We start from the raw sequence: 19,026 nt of genomic DNA, 5'->3' as shown, positions 1-19,026 counted from the left end.
TAACTTACCAATGCCCTAAGTGATCTTCCACATTCATATGCAATACTCTTGACTGTTAACCTGATTTTTAGAGGGCTGTATATTATTACAGACTCGCCAATGATCTGACCAAAAGATAATCAGGTTCTTGTCCTGGTATCAGGCTACACAGAATTAAATGTAGAGAGTTCAATATTTTGCAAGGACCCTCGGCAAGAACAGTTAGGCAGATGACAAAGCCAAGGTTTAGAGAGTTTTATTAAAATAAAGGGAAAAGTTATCAAAGCTCCAAACCACAAAACCAAAAGAAATAATACAGTTCAGGGGGTACCTGCAGTATCATTCCTTACAAAAGCTACTTGGACTGGCATACTCACACCCTTCCTTGGGGACCTGGTGATGAGACCAGCCTCATCTCTGGCATGCCAAAGGAGTCTGATGGGCAGGTTCCTCACTGCCCTAGATTGATGGTGGAGAGAAGGGTCAAATGTTGAGGGGTTAAATTACACTGAAAAAGCTAAGCTAAAAGCTAGACAAAAAGAGCAAAAGGGAATTAGTTAGAAAGAGCACTCCCCCCATATGGTGGAGTTGCCCTCCTGTGTGGTCTTGGCACTCTCCTGAATATTCATCTCATGCCCAATCTTCCATGCCCAAATTTAATTTTATCACCCACAGAATCTTAGGATACACTTTCTCTACAGGCTAGCATATTCGTACATATCAATAGCATTCCACTCATATTAATGCCAATTATCTCATTCTCGAAACCTGTTACCTTTGGCCTGAATTGTTACTTCCTTGTCCTTGCAGTGTACCTTGTGGTTACTGGCAGATCCCAAAAATTGTTGGTAAGCACATTCAGTTCCCTAAAATCTAAAGGGTAGCCGGAAAGCTATTTAAATATGCCAACACTCATGCTAACTTGCTTTAGCTAAGGATACAGGCCTGTAGGTTCCTTGTGTTACAGCGGGCACTGCACAAGACAGAAGTAAGGCTGCCTTTAAGGACCCCTTCACAAGCACTGTTGTAGGGAGTGTGCTTGGGGGTAAGAAGGAACAGCATGATATGGAGATTCTTGGTGACTCTGCACGGGAAGGCAGCTCTAACTTAGACAGGCCCTGGGTCCAGTCTAAATTACACCAGCCCTGTGAACAGCCAAAGATTGGGAGGGCACAACGCTGCCTGAAAGCCACCTTTCCACCTGGGCTGCGAGTACTAAGAGGCACAACACAGAATCTTATCCATTGTATCATTCTCTTGTGTGTCTTTAACCAAGCCCAGTATTCAGATATTACTAGATATAAAGTGGGACAATGTGAAAAAGCACTTAAACACAGCTGAATCCCTAGCGGAGGATCGTTTGAGAGCTGTTAGCCTTGATAGTGAAGTTTGTTTTCTTAGAAGCTGAGAAAAGGTGGCACACCTCATCTCAACAGAGCTGTGATTTTCTTAATGGTCTAGGAATGTACTAGCATGTCTGAACTATCAACGATAACTTACATCACTTTTAAATGCAGAAGTAAATAGCTGTACCATGATCTTAGTGCAGAGATGACATTAGCCACTTTTATGCAATCCTCCTTGGTAGGTTTGTGAAAGGAAGGAAGTTACTTGAAACATTCGGACTTTATTATATATAGCACAGAGCACTCATGACTCACACCTCCCTATTGTCACCATGGGCCAGATTTTCAATGGTGCAGGTTGTCAAGCTCCACTGAAGTCCATTTACACCAGCTGAGGCTCTGCCCTAAATCTCTGAATGCAGAGAAGACCTGTAGGAGGATGGACTGGCTATATCTATTTTATATACTACATGGTTTAATGAAGAAGAGATATTCAGGACCAGTGTATTTGTCTTGTTAACAAAGTAACGTCTCACCTCTTTGCACATGGAAGAGGTGCCAGACAATGCTGCCCATTGTCATCTATATTGTTTATAATGGATTTGGAACCTCTTGTGGAAGCAATCACAAAATATTTGGAGAGTTCTAGCGTTGTAGCAAGAGGAGTACTACAAAAGGCCAAGAGGATAATATCATTTTAATGCTAAGTAACCCAGTGGTACCCTTAGCTCACTTGATGAAAGTCATGAATGACATTTCAAAGATCCTGGGACCTATAATAAATTGGCAGAACCTGTGGAATTCTTCCACTTGTATGAATTCTGCTCCAATGTCCTGCGAATTTAATGGAACTTGCAGTAACTACCAAAAGTTAAGAAGTATTAATCCAGTATTCTGATCATTGCAAGCTTATTTCATAAGCTGGAGTAAAATAATGGTCTTGTTGCATGATCATTTGTCAGATGTTACTGAACTGGCATGGCACCATAAGTTACCCAGGCCAGGTCTACACTGCGACTTTAAATCGGTATAATGGCCGATATACCGATTTAACGCTGTACCCGTTCACACGACGTCGTCATTAATATCGAGTTAAACGGCTCCTTAAATCGATTTTGGAACTCCTCCCAGACGAGAGGAGTAGCGCAAACTTCGACAAGTGAAAACTCGGATTAGGGTTCGTCTGGACAGAAATCGACATTATTCGGCCTCCTAGAGGTACCCACAGTGCACCATCGCACCGTCTGCGTCCGCAATCCGAACTCGGAGCGGAGTGCCGGTCAAACAGGAAACAGCACCGAGACGCTTAGAAGAATTTCCTACTCTTCACTGTCCAGCTCTGATCAGCAGCGGGTGGCGATGCAGCTTCAAATGCAAAAAGTAGCTCCTGCATTGGAACTTACGGGAGTACTTAAGATCTCGATCGCTGTATGTGAGACAAATAACCTGTTTTATCAGAGCTTCCCATTAAAAATGGGAAATGCAAAGCGTTTGAAAATAACTCCAGGAACACAGCGGTGCGTGAACAACCGTAAAAAGGCAAGCCAGAGACTCAAACAGATGCTCATCGGAGGGAGGGAGGGGGTAATGAGGACTACAGCTACCAGTCTCAGCCGCTCTCTGAAACTATTTGCATTCTTGGCTGAGGCGCCCAATGTCTGTAGCTAATACAACGGTTCGTCTTGCGTGGTATCACTGGAAGCAGCTCGTCAGTCTCTCCCCGCCCCAGCCATCGTGAAAGACGAATAAATAAATAATTCCTTGAGTACGGTAAAGTAAATGCTCACCCTCTGTGACTGAATGCTGCCTGGACGAGAGTACACGAGTGTTTGACAACGTCAGGATACCGTTTTGTAGATCTCTTCAGGGTCCATGATTGCTGTGGCTATGGCGTTTGCGGTCAATGCACTCCGGAAAAAGGCTCAAAAGGGTTGTCTGCGCCTTCAACAAAGGGAGTGAGGCTGGTACGCCAGCACCACCGGGGCAATTTGTTTCTGCCCCCATCAGGCACTGTGCTCTCACCCGCGAATGTGGGAACTATGGGATAAGCTGAGGAACAGCACCCCACAGTTGCAACCGCTCCTGAAATGATGGAGCTTTGGACCATGGACGCAAACAATCGATTTCGTGATCCCACTGTGGACGCGCTAAACCGATTTTATTAGATCTGTTTTGTAATATCGGTTTAAGCTAATTCGAAATAATCGTGCAGTGTAGACGTACCCCCACTGAGTCAAAACTGTATTTGCGACATGATTTTTCTCAGTCAACAGAATCACAGTCTTTTTCAAAATGGAATATAATTGCCTCGGGGTTGTGCCAAGAGATTTGTCATTAGAAGATAGAAAAGCTCCTGTGTCCCACTTTTAAACATGACATGGCAGAAATTGCTTCATGAAGACACCTAATTTATAACGTGAATGACAAAAAGAATTTCAGGAGACATGGGGGCATATATACTTAATTGAAAGGCAAACAAGTGCAAGTGAGGGAAACATGAGAATGCTGATGCAATTTTGAGGGAGGAGAGGATGTTAGCATAGAAGTCCAGCAATTCGTTGGCTTTCATTGTTTTTTTCCTGTTTGCGTATGTTTGTTGGGTTTTGCTGATATTGTCATGTGTGGATTTATATAACTTTAAAACCAATACGAGTATTTTTATACAGACCGTTCCCACACTCCCATTTATTACTGATTCTTTTTAGAGCTAAAAAATGAATTCACTAAACAACCTGCAATTATCATTTAATATATTATATTTGTGTTAACACTTGGAAGAGCATCACACTGAAAAACGGCTATTTATCTTAAATATAGCATATTATCACTCTCCATATAGTGTATTGTCGTAGCAACCTTGACAGATATGTTTAGTATTAGGAAAAATGACTCTCCTGGCTCAATTAAACTATATAGTTCTTTATTATTCATATTTATGCCTTCCTCACACAGAATGAGAATCAGGTTTGCATTCCAAACACTTATGTTATGGAAATAAAGATGGGCTTGATTTCCAGATGTTCATGACAGCCAGGGGAAATGCTTTGCTGGACATACAGCTTGTGGTTTATATGAGCCAGTTCATCCCCAGCAGAGACTGATGGCTAGCTCCAGATTGTTTTAGCACCATATCATTTACTGTCTCTAAAAATAATGTAGCATAGAGAGAGACATTTTTAAATGCCTACCGTGGGAATATTATAAGAAAATCAGTTTCAATAAGCCATTGGAACCAGGTTGGAAAATCTATTCACTGCTAAACCTTATTCTGCTCTAGCTTTTCGTACTCCCAAGCAATATAAAAAATGTAGGCAATCTACCATGCTTAAACACTATCAGACAAGATTTATTCATGTTTGTGGGGTTTTTTGAGGGCATTTAGTGGTGATCAGTTTAATCAGAATGTACTCTGGATTCTATGTCAATATGAAACCTCACTTCATTTCAAATCAACTTTCTTTCCTATAAAAATGGAAAGCTAAACAGCAACTGCAATTTAGGAGGAGTTTAGATCCCAGAATAGGACTTCTGTAAAGTCTGCAGCAGGTAAAAAATAACTGCTGTACCTCCCAAAGCCAGGAGACTGTTCTGGGAGTCAAATTCTAAGTTATTGTCTCAGTTGTTCCCCTGGCTTGTTGTGTCAACTAAGACAAATCTTGTAACCTTTCACTGCCAGTTTATGCCTCTGTAAAGCAGGGTTTTTACACTTTACACATGGGTGCTGTGAGTCTTCATTAGTTGAGAGACTGGTTCTTTTGTTGTGATCGGATAGCTTTGTGCTACTCCAATGCAACAAAGCTGTCCTAAAGTTAGCATAGCCAGTCCTTGGAGGATTAGCCCTGCATAAAGGGATTCTCAGAGGGAGTATAACCATTGTTGTGGCCCCCTACACAAAACTGCTTCCTGCAGCTGAGGTAAGAGGTGGCCAGGAAAGCCCTCTATCCTGGAATTGCTTTCCAAAGGGATGAATCATTTTAAGTGCAACAACTGTATATCTATTTCCCAACACATCTTCTATCTAAAACCTTTTTATAAATGATTGTCTCCAGTGCTACCTTTATCATCCCTTTTCTCCCATGACTCAGTTTTCCCAAGTTTTGTTCTCCTTCGCCTTCCCACCACCCCCAAATAACTTTTCTCGAACTGCAGTTTTACAACAGATCTCTTTTCCTGTATGTGAATTTCCATTCCAGTACCCTGTGAATTGTTTTTTATAATATCTCTTGTAGCCCTCTTCTTGCTCGCTCCTCTTTCTGTGATTAATATACTTTTTGAAAGGGAAAGTTGGTGATTTTTCTTGTAAAGATCTAGGAAAAAGATGTCCCATATATTGGCTACTTTGCTACATTTTGTTGTATGACTGCTTTCTAAATGCACACCTAGCATTTACAGGCAAAAATGCATGTTCAGAATCACAGGCCTGGGCTAGGGTTCTTTCTAGGAATGCTTCTGTTTGCTTTTTACTTTAAGTTTCAGTACTGTGCTTTAGCAATTAGGATAAGAAGAGTCGGTGATTTTGGTATGAAGAAATATCATTAGCAATTTTTAGGGCTCATTGATAAATTGATTAAAAGTGTAATGGAAACATGCATACACTTTAAAACATCCCAGACAAGGGAAGTTGAGAAGTGTGCCACTAACTAATTCATTGGGAATTCACACAATTACACACTTCCATTGAATTCTTGAGAAAATTAGGGTAATGGAGGCAGCATTACTCCATTGCTGTTGGGTACAGCGTGGGTGTACAGCTGTTAGTGAAATGTGTGGTGCCAGTTGACTTTAAAGCAGATTCATAAGGTAGATAGTCCCACACTATTCCATGAAACAAATTACAAGGAAACCAAGCCTGTTATTCCCAGAGACCATCTGTGAGAATTGCCAGCCAGGGCCCCTGGCTACTCCACTCTTCTGTTTACTCCCACGTTCATCGTGGAATGATACATGTAGCTCCAGCTGTGTCCTTTCATGTTGATCCTTTGAACATGGCCAAGTACAAGCAAGCCTCTGCTTTTTGGTCTCAGCAAGAAACTTTTCTGAGTAATTGCCAAACTTCACCTGCAACGCTAACTTGAAACTACTGCCCTGTTGTAAAAAGGAGCTTAGATGATTAAAGCACATATAAAGCAACTTTTCCATTGACCTTAAGTGTCAGCAGATGTGTGGATGAAGTGGTAGCCAACATGCTGCTGTTTGCATATCTATTTTGCCACAGATAGTTACTACAGATTTTGCTGAGCCATATAAACTAGAACACAGCAATGAGTTGTATCCCTCAACCAACGCTACCGCCCGGATGTAGAGAGGATGTATTCTCTGTTGGCTAACTCTAGATCTATATCCAATAGGGCGCATGTTGTCTCAAGCTGCCTTCAGGTAGCCCCAATATCCTCCTAAACACTTGTTTCTTCTTTGTTTTCCTTCTAATTAACTGTTGCGTGAGAGAGAATTATCTACGTGGACCTTGATTCCTAGAACTTGAAGGAATGCAACAAGCTTCTGCAAATTGGTGTTGACGTTGTACAGCATTTACATCTCTTCTCCATGGATGATGATGGAAACCACCCTCAGTCTAACTTTCCTTTACTCTGCAAATCATTGTCCTGGGTTACACTTAGGAGGCTGCTCCTTGTTTGGTGGCCTTCTTCACCTCTAGAAAAGTGGTTCTCAACCAGGGGGTACATTAACTCACTAGGTATTTGCTTAGTTTTACAAGAGGCTTCGTAAGCACTGGGGAAGTCAGTACAAATTAAAATTTCATACAATGCCTACTTTATACTACTCTATATACTGAAATATTTATATTCCAGTTGATGAATTTTATTATATGGTATAAACGAGAAAGTAAGCAATATTTCAGTAATAGTGTGCTGCGAGACTTTTGTATTTTTGTCTGATTTTGTAAGCAAGTCATTTTTAAGTGAGATTAAACCTGGGAGTACGCAAGACAAATCAGACTCCTGAAAGGCGTACAGTAATCTATAAAGGTTGGAAGCCACTGCTCTAGAACAGTCATGTCTTACCTTGCAGGCCCCTTATGACCCGCCCACTCCAACCTTTGTGAAGCTATCAGAAGAACCCCTGGGGATGAGAATGATTAGCAGAGGTATCACAGAGGGCTTTCAGTATTGGTGATATGTGCAACCGGGAGAGAATCCTCCTTCAGTTTTCAAGCCCCGGCTTTTTGGAATTAAAGCAAGGATGGCAATTAGGAAAGAAAATCTTTTTACTTGCAAATGATATTTTTGATATAGACTCATAGTGGTTTAAGATTGAACCTTTAGGCACAGCCCTGCATAGAGGTGGCACAAAGTTGCACCACTCCAGGAGGAGAATCAGAAAGGAACTGTGACTCAACGTCGCAATTCATCCTCTGTCCCTATCTTTTGAGCTGGAAGTGATAGTAAGTTAGTTCCTCTTTTTTGGGATGCAGCTTACTAAACTTCAGGGGGAATTTATACTGTGCTCATTCCCTCCTCCCACCATTCCCTCTTTCCATACCCCAGATGTAATGAATAGCCCTACCACTGTACATGGGAGTGCGGTTTTACTTCCCGGCATGGCCACATTAGGGCGGGTCACAATCTAGCCCTAAGAAAGAAAAACAACTAGGAGTCCTTGTGGCACCCTAGAGGATATCAAATTTATTTGGGCATAAGCTTCTGTGGACTAAAACCCACTTGATCATAGGCATGGAGTGGAAAATGCAGTAAGCAGGTATAAAAATAGAGCACATGAAAAGATGGGAGTTACCTTACCAAGTGGGGAGTCAGTGCTAATGAGGCCAATTCAGATAGGGTGGATGTAGCCTATTCCCAACAGTTGACAAGAAGGTGTGAGTATTAACAGAGGGAAAATTACTTTTTGTAGTGACCCAGCCACTCCCAGTTTTATTCAGGCCTAACTTGATGGTGTCCAGTTTGCAAATTAATTCCAGTTCCGCAGTTTCTCTTTGAAGTATATTTTTGAAGATTTTGTTTGTTGAAGAATGACCACTTTTAGGTCTATTATTGAGTGTCCGGGGAGACTGAAGTGCTTTCCTACTGGTTTTTGAATGTTACAGTTATTGATGTCTGATTTGTGTCCATTTATTCTTTTGTGTAGAGACTGTCCAGTTTGGCCAATGTACATGGCAGAGGGGCATTACTGGCACATGATGGCATGTATCACATTGGTAGATGTGCAGGTGAATGAGCCCCTGGTGGTGGGGCTGATGTGGTTAGGTCATATGATGGTGTCCATTGAATAGATATGTGGACAGAGTTGGCAACAGGGTTTGTTGCAGGGATAGGTTTCTGGGTTAGTGTTTTTGTTGTGTGGTATGTAGTTGCTGGTGAGTATTTGCTTCAGGTTAGGGGGCTTCTGTAAGTGAGGACTTGCTTGTCTTCCAAGGTCTGTGAGAGTGAGGGATCATCCATCAGGATAGGTTGTAGGTCTTTGATGATGCGCTGGAGAGGTTTTAATTGGGGGCTGAAGGTGACAGCTAGTGGTGTTCTGTTACTTTCTTTGTTGGGCCTGTCCTGTAGTAGGTGACTTCTGGGTACCTTTCTGGTGCTGTCAATCTGTTTTTTCACTTCCCCAGTGGGTACTGTAGTTATAAGAACGCTTGATAAAGATCCTGTAGATGATTATCTCTGTCTGAGGGATTGGAGCAAATGCGATTGTATCTTAGGGCTTGGCTATAAACAATGGATCATGTGATGTGGTCTGGGTGAAAGCTGGAGGCATGTAGGTAAGTATAGCGGTCAGTAGGTTTCTGGTATAGGGTGGTGGTTATGTGTCCGTTGCTTATTTGCATTGTAGTGTCCAGGAAGTGGATCTCTTGTGAGGACTGGTCTAGGCTGAGGTTGATGGTGGGGTGGAAATTGTTGAAATCCTGGTGGAATTCCTCAAGGGCCTCCTTCCCATGGGTCCATATGATGAAGATGTCATCAGTGTAGCGCAAGTAGAGGAGGGGCACTAGGGAACGAGAGCTGAGGAAGTGTTGTTCTAAATCAGCCATAAATATTTTGGCATACTATGGGGCCATGCAGGTACCCATAGCATTGCTGCTGTCTTGAAGGTATCAATTGTGCCCAGATCTGAAATAGTTGTGGGTGAGAACAAAGTCACAAAGTTCAGCCACCAGGTTTGCCGTGACATTTTTGGGGATACTGTTACTGACAACTTGTAGTCCATCTTTGTCTGGAATTTTTGGTATAGAAACAATAACCATGGAAACTCACAATGCCAATTTTACAGAGTAGAATAAGACTGGAAGACTAGAAAGCAGTCCTAATCCCTCACTGAACCTCTAGCTAGTCTCTAAATTTGTCACCATATCCAATCCAAAGATTCCCACCATGAATTATGCCTTTCTGCCAAACAGTGTCGTAGTACTACACTTGGACAGATTTCTACCACATCAAGCATGCTGTCAAAAGAGATTTGTTTCTGTAGTTGCACTGTAAACCCTAGTTTTGAGATGGCTGTAACTTCACGAACAGAAAAAAACCCACACATTTAACTATTTTTGAGTTATATACATTTTAAGAGGGATTAAAATAACACTTAAGTGTTTTTTTGGGGAGGGGAGAACCACACAAAAACTGTAATGTGGACAATAACAACTATCCTCAAAGATACAAATTGTAAATTTTAAGCACTGCATTAATCAGTTTTATTCTAGATATTGCTATATAAACATCAGGTCTTACCTGGAGATTTTTATCAGATAATTTACTTCTCTCAATGCCTTACCTATGTTTTTCTTTTTTAGCAATACTTTCATGCTGGAGGAAATGGGCTGAAAAAGAATTTCTTGGAGAAAAGCCCAGATCTACAGTCTCTGAGATATGCTCTTAGCCTTTATACACAAACTACTGATGCCTTGATAAAGAAATTTATAGCAACTCAGACGTCTCAAAGTAAGTGACTTGTTCATTGGGGCTGGAAATGTAGCAAAGATGATTTTAACATTTTAAATGAATATTTTGCTATTGATGCCAATTATAACTGTCAAAACATATTATGAAGTTTTAATAATTATGGTCTTGAGGCGGCACTTCACAGTAAATATCTTACATGCCAAACGGTCCAACTGATTTCAGTTTGACTACTCAGTTTGACTACTCAGAGTAAAGCACTGTTCCATGCATTCCAGTAATGCTGGCAGTCTGCCCATGTTAATATAAGCCATGTTAATGCAATGGTAATAAAAATTCAATCTCAACAATAAGTAAACCCCGGGTGAATAATAGATTCTATGGTACATACATATCTACCTAGGCAAACAATGCAATGAGTTGTATACACTCAAGTGTGTGAGATTACCCTATGGGCCAGGTTCTCAGCTAGTATACGTCAGCAAGTCAGTGCAGCTAAGTTCATTTACATTAGCTGAAGCTCTGACCCTAAAGTTATGCATACACACTGACAAAGCTAGGTGTTCAACCTTTACTCGTGTGGGAAACTGCTTACTCACATGCATAGTCCTTCTGAAATCATTATCATCAATGTCTGCAGATCACTACAAGAATTGCAAGGTAGCTAAAGAACTGGCTAAAGAGAAGGCACCTTCTGGTCTCCTTGCAGGGAAGATGGTGTTATGAGTTATATGGTAGAAATGCTGCACTGGAAATTACAAGGTTTCCAGCCAAAAGAGCGGTATGGTTTTGGAATAGCCTCCCATTAAGAGTTGTGGGAGCAAACAGCTTAATTAGCTTTCAGAGAGAGCTGGAGAAACTTGTAGGTGCAATTGGATGATGGGGTTGCTTGTGATGGGGGGGTGGAGCTCACTTTCAGTGTGTCTTATGTTCCTGAAAGTTCATGCTTCAGGGCATCAGCAAGCCCCCTGCAGGGGTCAGGCAGGGGCTCCCCGTTATGTATCCTGGAGGGGATAGTCTCTTTTCTCTGAAGCATCAGAGATGGCCATGGCTAGGGATCAAACACAGGATGGGGAAGGGACAGTGCTCCAAGATGACACCAGGTACTTGGCCGGCTGATTCTCGCTCACATGCTCAAGGTCTAACTGCTTGCCCTGAGTGAGGCCCAGGAAGGAATTTTCTGCCAGGTCCAACTGGCAGTGACTTTGAAGGAGGGGTTGCCTTCCTCTGCAATGGGTGAGTGAGGGTCAGTTGCCAGGATATCCATTTCACTTCATTTCCCTTCCATTGCAGGGGCCACAGGCAGCCGTGCACCTCAGTTTTCCCTCATCTCTGTCTGTGGCACGTAATAGTCTACTCTCCTTTGGGCTTATTTTGCTGGTTGGGTTTAATGTGCGAATGCTGGAGGTCTGTGATATATAGGAAGTTGAACCACATCATCTGATTGTCCCTTCTGGCCTTAAACTTTATGAGTGATCACCAGCAGGAGTAAGGGCTACACAACTTAGCCCATAGTGTATACCATTACTGGGGAGAGGGACCCACTACATCATCTTTTGGCAGCTATAGAGATTCACAACATAAGGAGCTAAAGATTATTGGCTGCAAATATCTCTCAAATAGGATAAGCTACATACTATTTTCTTTGAACCCGAGAATAATGAAGTGTGGCTCTTGCACATAACCTAGTGCTTTCACAGTCTGACATACATGCTGACTTTTCCATATAGTGCACACTTCAGCTTTGACTAATAAGTACCCTAATATCCCCATTCCTGGCCTCCCAAGAGAAGAGCACTCACAAGGGATCTAATACCATTTGCAAGAGGCCTCAACCAAAACCTTGGACGTGGGCAATTTCAGACCCAGAGGTAAAGAGCATGGGCACAGCCTGCTGCTGTCTTTGGCTCAAATGGGCTCCCATTGACAACAATGGGAGTTTATAACTGACTTACACAGAAGCAGGGCAAGGCTTACACATGGTTCCCCATTTTTATGTAGATTTTTCTGCCACATCCACCTGTAATAGCAGGGTGGCTTTCAGAGTGAAAGGCATTTTTTCTTTCCCTTGTGTTTGATTTTTAACCATGACAAGCTAAAATCACATCAGAGTATTTTTAAACATCTCCATATGACCATGTCAAATCTCTAATATTGACAGTCAAATTAAAGCAGAGAACAGCCCAAGAATTTATGAGCTAGGTTACACTGCTCTAGCACTCTGTTTTACACTGCTACAGGAGTATAAAGGGACCAGAGTGTAAATGAGAATCAGTCCTTCTATGTTTAAGGTCTGGTTCTATCCAGTGAAGAGTAACAAGTACTCAAGAGGACATTTTCAAACAATGAAAGGGCTCCACATGAGTTCCTGCTGTTTTCAAAGGCTGCTATCACCTATTAGGAATTGACAATCCATTGTTCTGAAACAGGGTCAGTGCTTCCATTAGGCGACCCTAGGCGATGGCCTATAGAGTGCTAGGATTCAGGGTGCGGCATTTTGTGCACTCCCCATGGGGCACGCGGGAGCTTCGGGTTCTGCTCCCGTCGCGCTGCTGAAGAAAGACCCTCCGCTGACAGTACTGCAGAAAACAGCGGCAGGCAATTGAGCTACTGCTGACATTTCGGCAATGACTGCTGTTGTCGCCTGCGGCATTTCGGCGGAGGGTCCTTTGGCGGCGCGACGGGAGCAAAACCGGAAGCTCCCACACGCCCCATGGGGAGTGCGCAAAATGCCGCCCTTCCCCCCCCCCCGCCCGAATTCTGCCTAGGGTGCCAGAAACCCTGGCGCCGCTCCTGTTCTGAAAGCTATAAAACATACATTAAAATTCCATATTACAGAGTTACTTCTGCATACTAAAAATCAGCACTAGATTTCACCAAATGCAGGGGCCTTTTAAAAATGGCTCTGTCCATCACTTACTGTCTTTGAGTGGAAATACAATTTGCTGATCTATAATTATTATCTTGCTCCATCTCATGAGGGTGAGAACAGTTTTAATTGAACATTAACCTGGAAAGTAATTACTTTTACTTTTGAAGTGCAATTTGTTACTTTCAATTTAAATACCTGGCACGCAACATGAATTTTGCAACTTGCTCTCAAGATTCATTGTAAGGAATAATTTTCTGAGCAGCTACTCCATTACATTAAGGGTCTTCATTAATAATTCATGCATCGGAAAAATACTTAAAACTCTAATGTATAAGGAAAATATTTTTCCCTCTCATAAGATAATACAATATAGATTTAGGCAGCAGATGAGTAATTACTAATTCTAACATACACTTTGCTTTTCCCTAAGTTATAACGAAAATGTGCATAAGAGAGAAAATTACGCAGGTTGTAGTTATAAAATAAAGATCATTTACCATTTTCAAGCCACAAACCTGAAGGGCCTGATTTTCATTAACAGAAGCTTGAGGTCTGTGTGCATTGCTGTGCACATATTAGTGTGACTGTAGTTGCACACTTTTGTTAGCATAAGTACCACCAGGGGATAAGGGCTAGGGAAATATATCTCCTAATGTTTTACTGTTGATGTTCCTTATGAAACCAAGGACTCATTTATTCTCATTTCTGGTCTTTCCCAACTGTGGCTGTGCTATTGGCAGTTATAATGAATGTTTATGCAAATCAAGAATTTGCGTTCAGAAATAATTAGATAACTAGCTAATTAGGGTAATGCATGTGCAAATGAAGACAAAGGCACACACAAATTGTATGAGCAATAGGGTTCTACTTTTTTAAATATCAGCCTCCAGTTTTATATTTTATGCTCTATATTTTTTCTTTACTAATGAATGAATGAGCAGCTACTTGTAAATTTAGTGATAACATCAATTGTTTTTACTGAAATTGATTTGTCTTTTTTAAGCTCACTCTTGTTGATAAAATCTAGTTTTCCCTTATATAATTTGAGAAGTACCCGTTTAGTAACTTTTATTACTTTGGTCATTCTTATTTAAAGTGACAGTGTAGTTTCCAAATACAGTTAAAAAAACAACCCACATTAGAAAGCAATTGATTGTGTCTAATCTTTTGCAAAATCATTTTGAATGGAGCAGATCAACCTCTGCAAACTTTTTCATACTAAAAGTTACAAATTGTTCAAACACACAGAAAGAATGCAGAATAGATTTTTCAGGATTAAATTTCAAGTATATAGAGACGTGAAGACCTATAAAATTACTCATATTTGCAAAATATACACAGATCTTATAAAAAATCTTAAACTTAGCATGATTTTACTGTACATGCCAATTCTTTTAATATGTTCAATGAGAAACCTGAGCTGCCTGTGAATTCTAAATATTGATAGAGATGAGGATCAAAGCAGCTTAAGCATAACTCTGCTTCCTATCTAATGTTGGTGGATGTCTCAGTAATGGAACCTTACATTTTGTCTGTTTTCTCTTGGCTATTCTATGCAAATAAATTATAAAATTCACTCATTTGGTCTTTATTTGAAATTATTTGCAAATTTCTTCAGCAAACGAGTCCTGGTCTTCAAATTGTTAAACTACAATTTGCAAAGTAACTTATGAGCCTGAGCCAAAGCTTAACTGAAGAGAGCAAAGGTCTCTATTTTCTTCATTATTATTCTCAGAAATACCTTATTATATAGCTGCACTCCTGATCGTGACATTATAACCATGTCATCCAGTCAGCATGACTGAGGCAGCCACATCATTTGCAAAACATGTGCTTTCAGAGACAGCAGTGCCACCTGACTGCTATTCAGTGGATAGGTACTAATACTCATCCCTGGTTCTACCTCTATGGTTGAGGGAAATTGACTGTACCAATTAGAGATTGGAAGTCCTCTCTTGCCATGATCATTTAAGTTTCAGACCCTGTTTAAATTCTGGATCTTACTTCCCTCTGTTCAACTCTTAATCCTTTACACCAATGCCTAGTCAACCCCTTTTCCAGCTTCAGACTTCTAGACCCCTCCTTGCAGCAGATCTCCAGAGTGTCTCCAAAGCGTGTCCCTCTCTCCTTCCCTGACACAGGAGAGTAAAGCTTTTGAGCCAAGATCCTCAGGTGCTGCAGAAATTCCATGGATGGAGAGGGGCACTGCAGGGAAAATTCTTCATCTATGTTGAGTGAGGTTCTTCTCCCCATAGCCAGATGAAGGAGTATTTTGCCCTTAGTCTTCTCATTTTTTTTTTTTTGCTTTAATGTTGGTTTATATGCAAACTGCATGTTTGTTAGTCAGATGCTGTCACTGTTTACAGTGAGCGGGTCAGACAGCAGTGAAACCCTCCTTCTACTGGGAGAAATAAAGGTGCAGACTTGGTAATGGGGTTTGACATTTCATTTTTAGATTAACTCAACACATTAGAGAGGAGTTACAGACACTGCAGCCAGCATTTCCCCCCCATCTCTAGTTACAGTGCAGCACGTCTACAGTTTCCTCTAGAAACCTTGCAGTCAAAATGAGTGAGACAAGGGCAAAGAAGGCTGGCAGCATGTACTCATTTGCCATTTAGATAAATAGTAAAATGAAGGGCTCCCAAAGCTGTACAAGCTGTTGTTTCATAGGTACAATCAGTTTAAATGTCATTTTAATTAAAAAACAATTGCACACAGCCAGACCATACATATCTGTTTCTTCATTTTAAAAGGCTTAGCCCTTACCTACATGCACACATTATCCTGCTACACTAGTAACTACACTAGCTAAGTGACTGTGGTACAGTCCCCACAGCACTGATGCAGATCCACCAGTATGAAAGTGCTTCTAGAAGTACAGCTTATTCCCTGACAGGATGTGAAATAAGCTAGAGCAGTAGAAGTTGCCTTTACATCTGTATAAAATGGCATCAAATACAGGGGCTGTACTGCTATAACACTATCAGAAAAATAAAATCACCAGTCCAAAATCTGGTTGAAAGCAGGGGTTTTTTAGGAAGTTCCAACTTCGTCATTCTGCCTACAGTTCTAAATATCATTTTTATTGTGTCATGGTGCTGGGAAATCTTGGGTAAAACATGGCAAGGGGCATTTGGCGCACGCTAATTACCCCTAGGGACAGATCCTGTTGACTTCAGCAGGAGAGATATCTGCTTGTCTAAGGTCAGAGCACGTCCCACTTAATATGCACTTCGTAACATCAGAGAAAAAATTATCACAAAACTATCACAAAACTAAAAATGGGTAATAATCAGGCATATTTTTTAGGACCCAACAGTTTAAGGCGAAATTCTGCCCATTTGCCATAATTAATCTGGAATGATGTTGGAGGAACTGAAGGCAGAATTTTGTTCCATTTACATTTTGCCTACATTTAATAATACTCACATCAGAAAGAGATTTATTTTTTCCAGTTTGTTGATGCGTATTGTATCAGTGTTGAATAGTGGTGATTTCCTGAATCGGTGCCTTAATTTTGCCCCCTTCTGTATACCATTAACAGAGTCTAGATTGTGCAATGAAACCACGTGAAAGTTACAGAGGTAACCTTAATTCTAGGAGTTCCTAACTTTGAGTACTTAACTTAATGTGAGGCAACCTTAATATTTTAACAGGTTTTTTTATGTAATAACTATTTAAAGGCTAATCTGTTTTGTGATTTATTTGAAATAACAATCAAGGAAAAAATGTAATTGAGTACGGGCACTTTAAAAGTAAATTACTAGAGTCCAGAGAGATAACATTATTAAACTGTACCATAAATTTATGATGGATTTTCTACTTCAAGGCTCTGCAGCATACCAGGATTATTTTCCCAACAGACAAGTGCTTAAGCAATAATTAAATGACTGAATGATGTGCATAAACCAGCTGTATTTTTAAACAATGGCCAATTTTATGTGTTTTACAATTTTACCACTAAAATGGTGGTGAATAGTGTAAGTTCAGTTCTTTGGTTCAATAGGCATATTGATAAGTCTGCAAGCTCAGCAGTATAAGTGAATGATAAGCCAAGAATCCTGGCTGCAATATCATACTGTAACTAGTGGACAGGATCAAAATGTGCACACAATTTACATGCCACACTCATCCTGAACACTAGCTTTAATATTTTTTTCTGTTTCATACAAGGGGACAGGGAAGTTCTTTTGTTTGACCATGCCACTGTTACTGTCCCGGCCATGCCCCTTTTTCTACCTGCTTGGAAGTTGAATGCTATTGGAGTTGTCATTTCTGCTTTAAAATATGTAGGAAAATATCCAGCCTATGTTTATGTGCTGATAAAGGCAAAGGTGCCTTTTTTTTGGCCACTTGGCAATACAAATACTGGGATTTTATTTCAAGTAGAAAACTTACAAGCATTTAAGCTGTTTATTTTAACCCACACATTTAAAACTAGTTGAGCAATATTCTCTTTTGCAAAAAAAAAAAATTGAATTGAATTCTGGTAATTAATTGTTTGAGCCATGTAAAGTCACTTTCACTGGTAGTAAGCAACACACTGGAATTTTACAGACAAGTGATTATAAGCCGATAATGAAAGTTAGTTTTACTTTTTGTGTCAAGCTCAAATTCAGCACTTAACCTGATGTTTGTTACTTTACATTTCCATACAGTAGCATATAGAGGCTTGTGTTCCAGAGGAATTATATTCCTTTCTCTTTAGTCAACCATCTATTAGAGTTCAAAGCTGTTAGCAGCTGTAATACTGCTGGCAAACAGGTTGAAGCAGGCTGATTTTAGCATTCTTTAGCAGTGTAAATTCATTGAGAAAAAAACCGAACATTTGGAAAAATTTTGAATGTGGTTTAGAAATCCAGATTTTATGGCCCGAGTGACCACAGCCTTGCATCCTGTGTAGCCATTTCCATTTGTGCAAATAGGGTGTAAACACTGCCAAATCAGAATCCTGTAGTATATTGCAATCCCTTTACCAAAGTGCAAGTCCATGGAAATTAAGACCCCATGTAGTCACAGAGGTCCCAATTTTGTTCCCTTTTCTTTTATCTTGAGTAGGAAAAGTGGGCAAGTTTAGGCTGGTTTAGGTTTAATATATTTAACACCAAAAGTGGGCAAGTTTAGGTTTAATATATTTGACGCCATTACAAATGTTGGAGGCAAAGCGGTGTTTTGAGTGGAGGCTGACAGCTCACAACCCCCCATGTAATAACTGACCCCTGGTTTGAGAACCCCTGAGCTGGAAGGTTTTACCCTGCATCTATACTAGAAAAAAGATGGAGAGTTTAGGTTCAAGCTTGACTAGCGTGTTATAGCTAAAGTTAATCTAAACTCTAGCACTTTTCCTAGTCAAGATAAAGCCTTTGAAGTCAAAGGCCAAGTTGTTTTTACCTTCAATAGAGGAGCAGGATCAGGTTGAAAACAACTAAAGTAGAACAGCTTCTATTTTTGTAGGTTGCGAATACTGACTGTGTCTGTGCATCAGAGATTTGATCTGTGGGATCAGTCTCAGTAGATGTTTCTCAAAAATGGTTCCTAAAAAAGATTCATACCAATTTCCTCCAGCAATCACCTTCTCGTGGAACAAAGTTACACTTCACTTGTTACTTTTGGTTAGATCAGGTTAAAAGCTGGCTTGTGATTGATCTAGTGTACTAACTCTATAACAATTTTTCACATTTCCTTCTAACTCTTTCCATAATAATCAGTAATTACATTACAGTGGATGCTATTAAAATGTAAACGCTGTCAAATTGATTACAGTATTTCCATTATTCCCCACTCAGAGAACTCTGTCCTTAGTTAACAGCAGCATAAATCCAGAATAACGCTGTTAAAAAATCAGTGGAGTTTTTCTTGATTGAAATTGGTAAACAGAGCATATTTAGTCCCATGAAAACAGAATACACCAGATACAATGACAGAGATAAATATCACAGTAAAATGTAGTTAAGCTTTTTTG

The 19,026-nt window shown here is 40.5% G+C and overlaps 1 protein-coding gene across 1 annotated transcript in view; it reads left to right on the top strand.

Annotated features, from left to right (window-relative positions):
* UNC13C (unc-13 homolog C) overlaps positions 1-19,026 on the top strand; it is a 421,885-nt gene that overhangs the window by 380,941 nt on the left and 21,918 nt on the right. Inside the window, exon 30 of the mRNA XM_032796690.2 lies at positions 10,084-10,231. Within this exon, the coding sequence (XP_032652581.1) occupies positions 10,084-10,231 (148 nt within the window). The remainder of the gene's footprint in view (positions 1-10,083; positions 10,232-19,026) is intronic.

The sequence above is a fragment of the Chelonoidis abingdonii genome, chromosome 9 (genome assembly GCF_003597395.2).
Source record: "Chelonoidis abingdonii isolate Lonesome George chromosome 9, CheloAbing_2.0, whole genome shotgun sequence".
NCBI lineage: Eukaryota > Metazoa > Chordata > Testudines > Testudinidae > Chelonoidis > Chelonoidis abingdonii.
The sequence above is the reverse complement of the archived record's forward strand: the minus strand, read 5'-3'. Positions and strand labels throughout refer to the sequence as shown.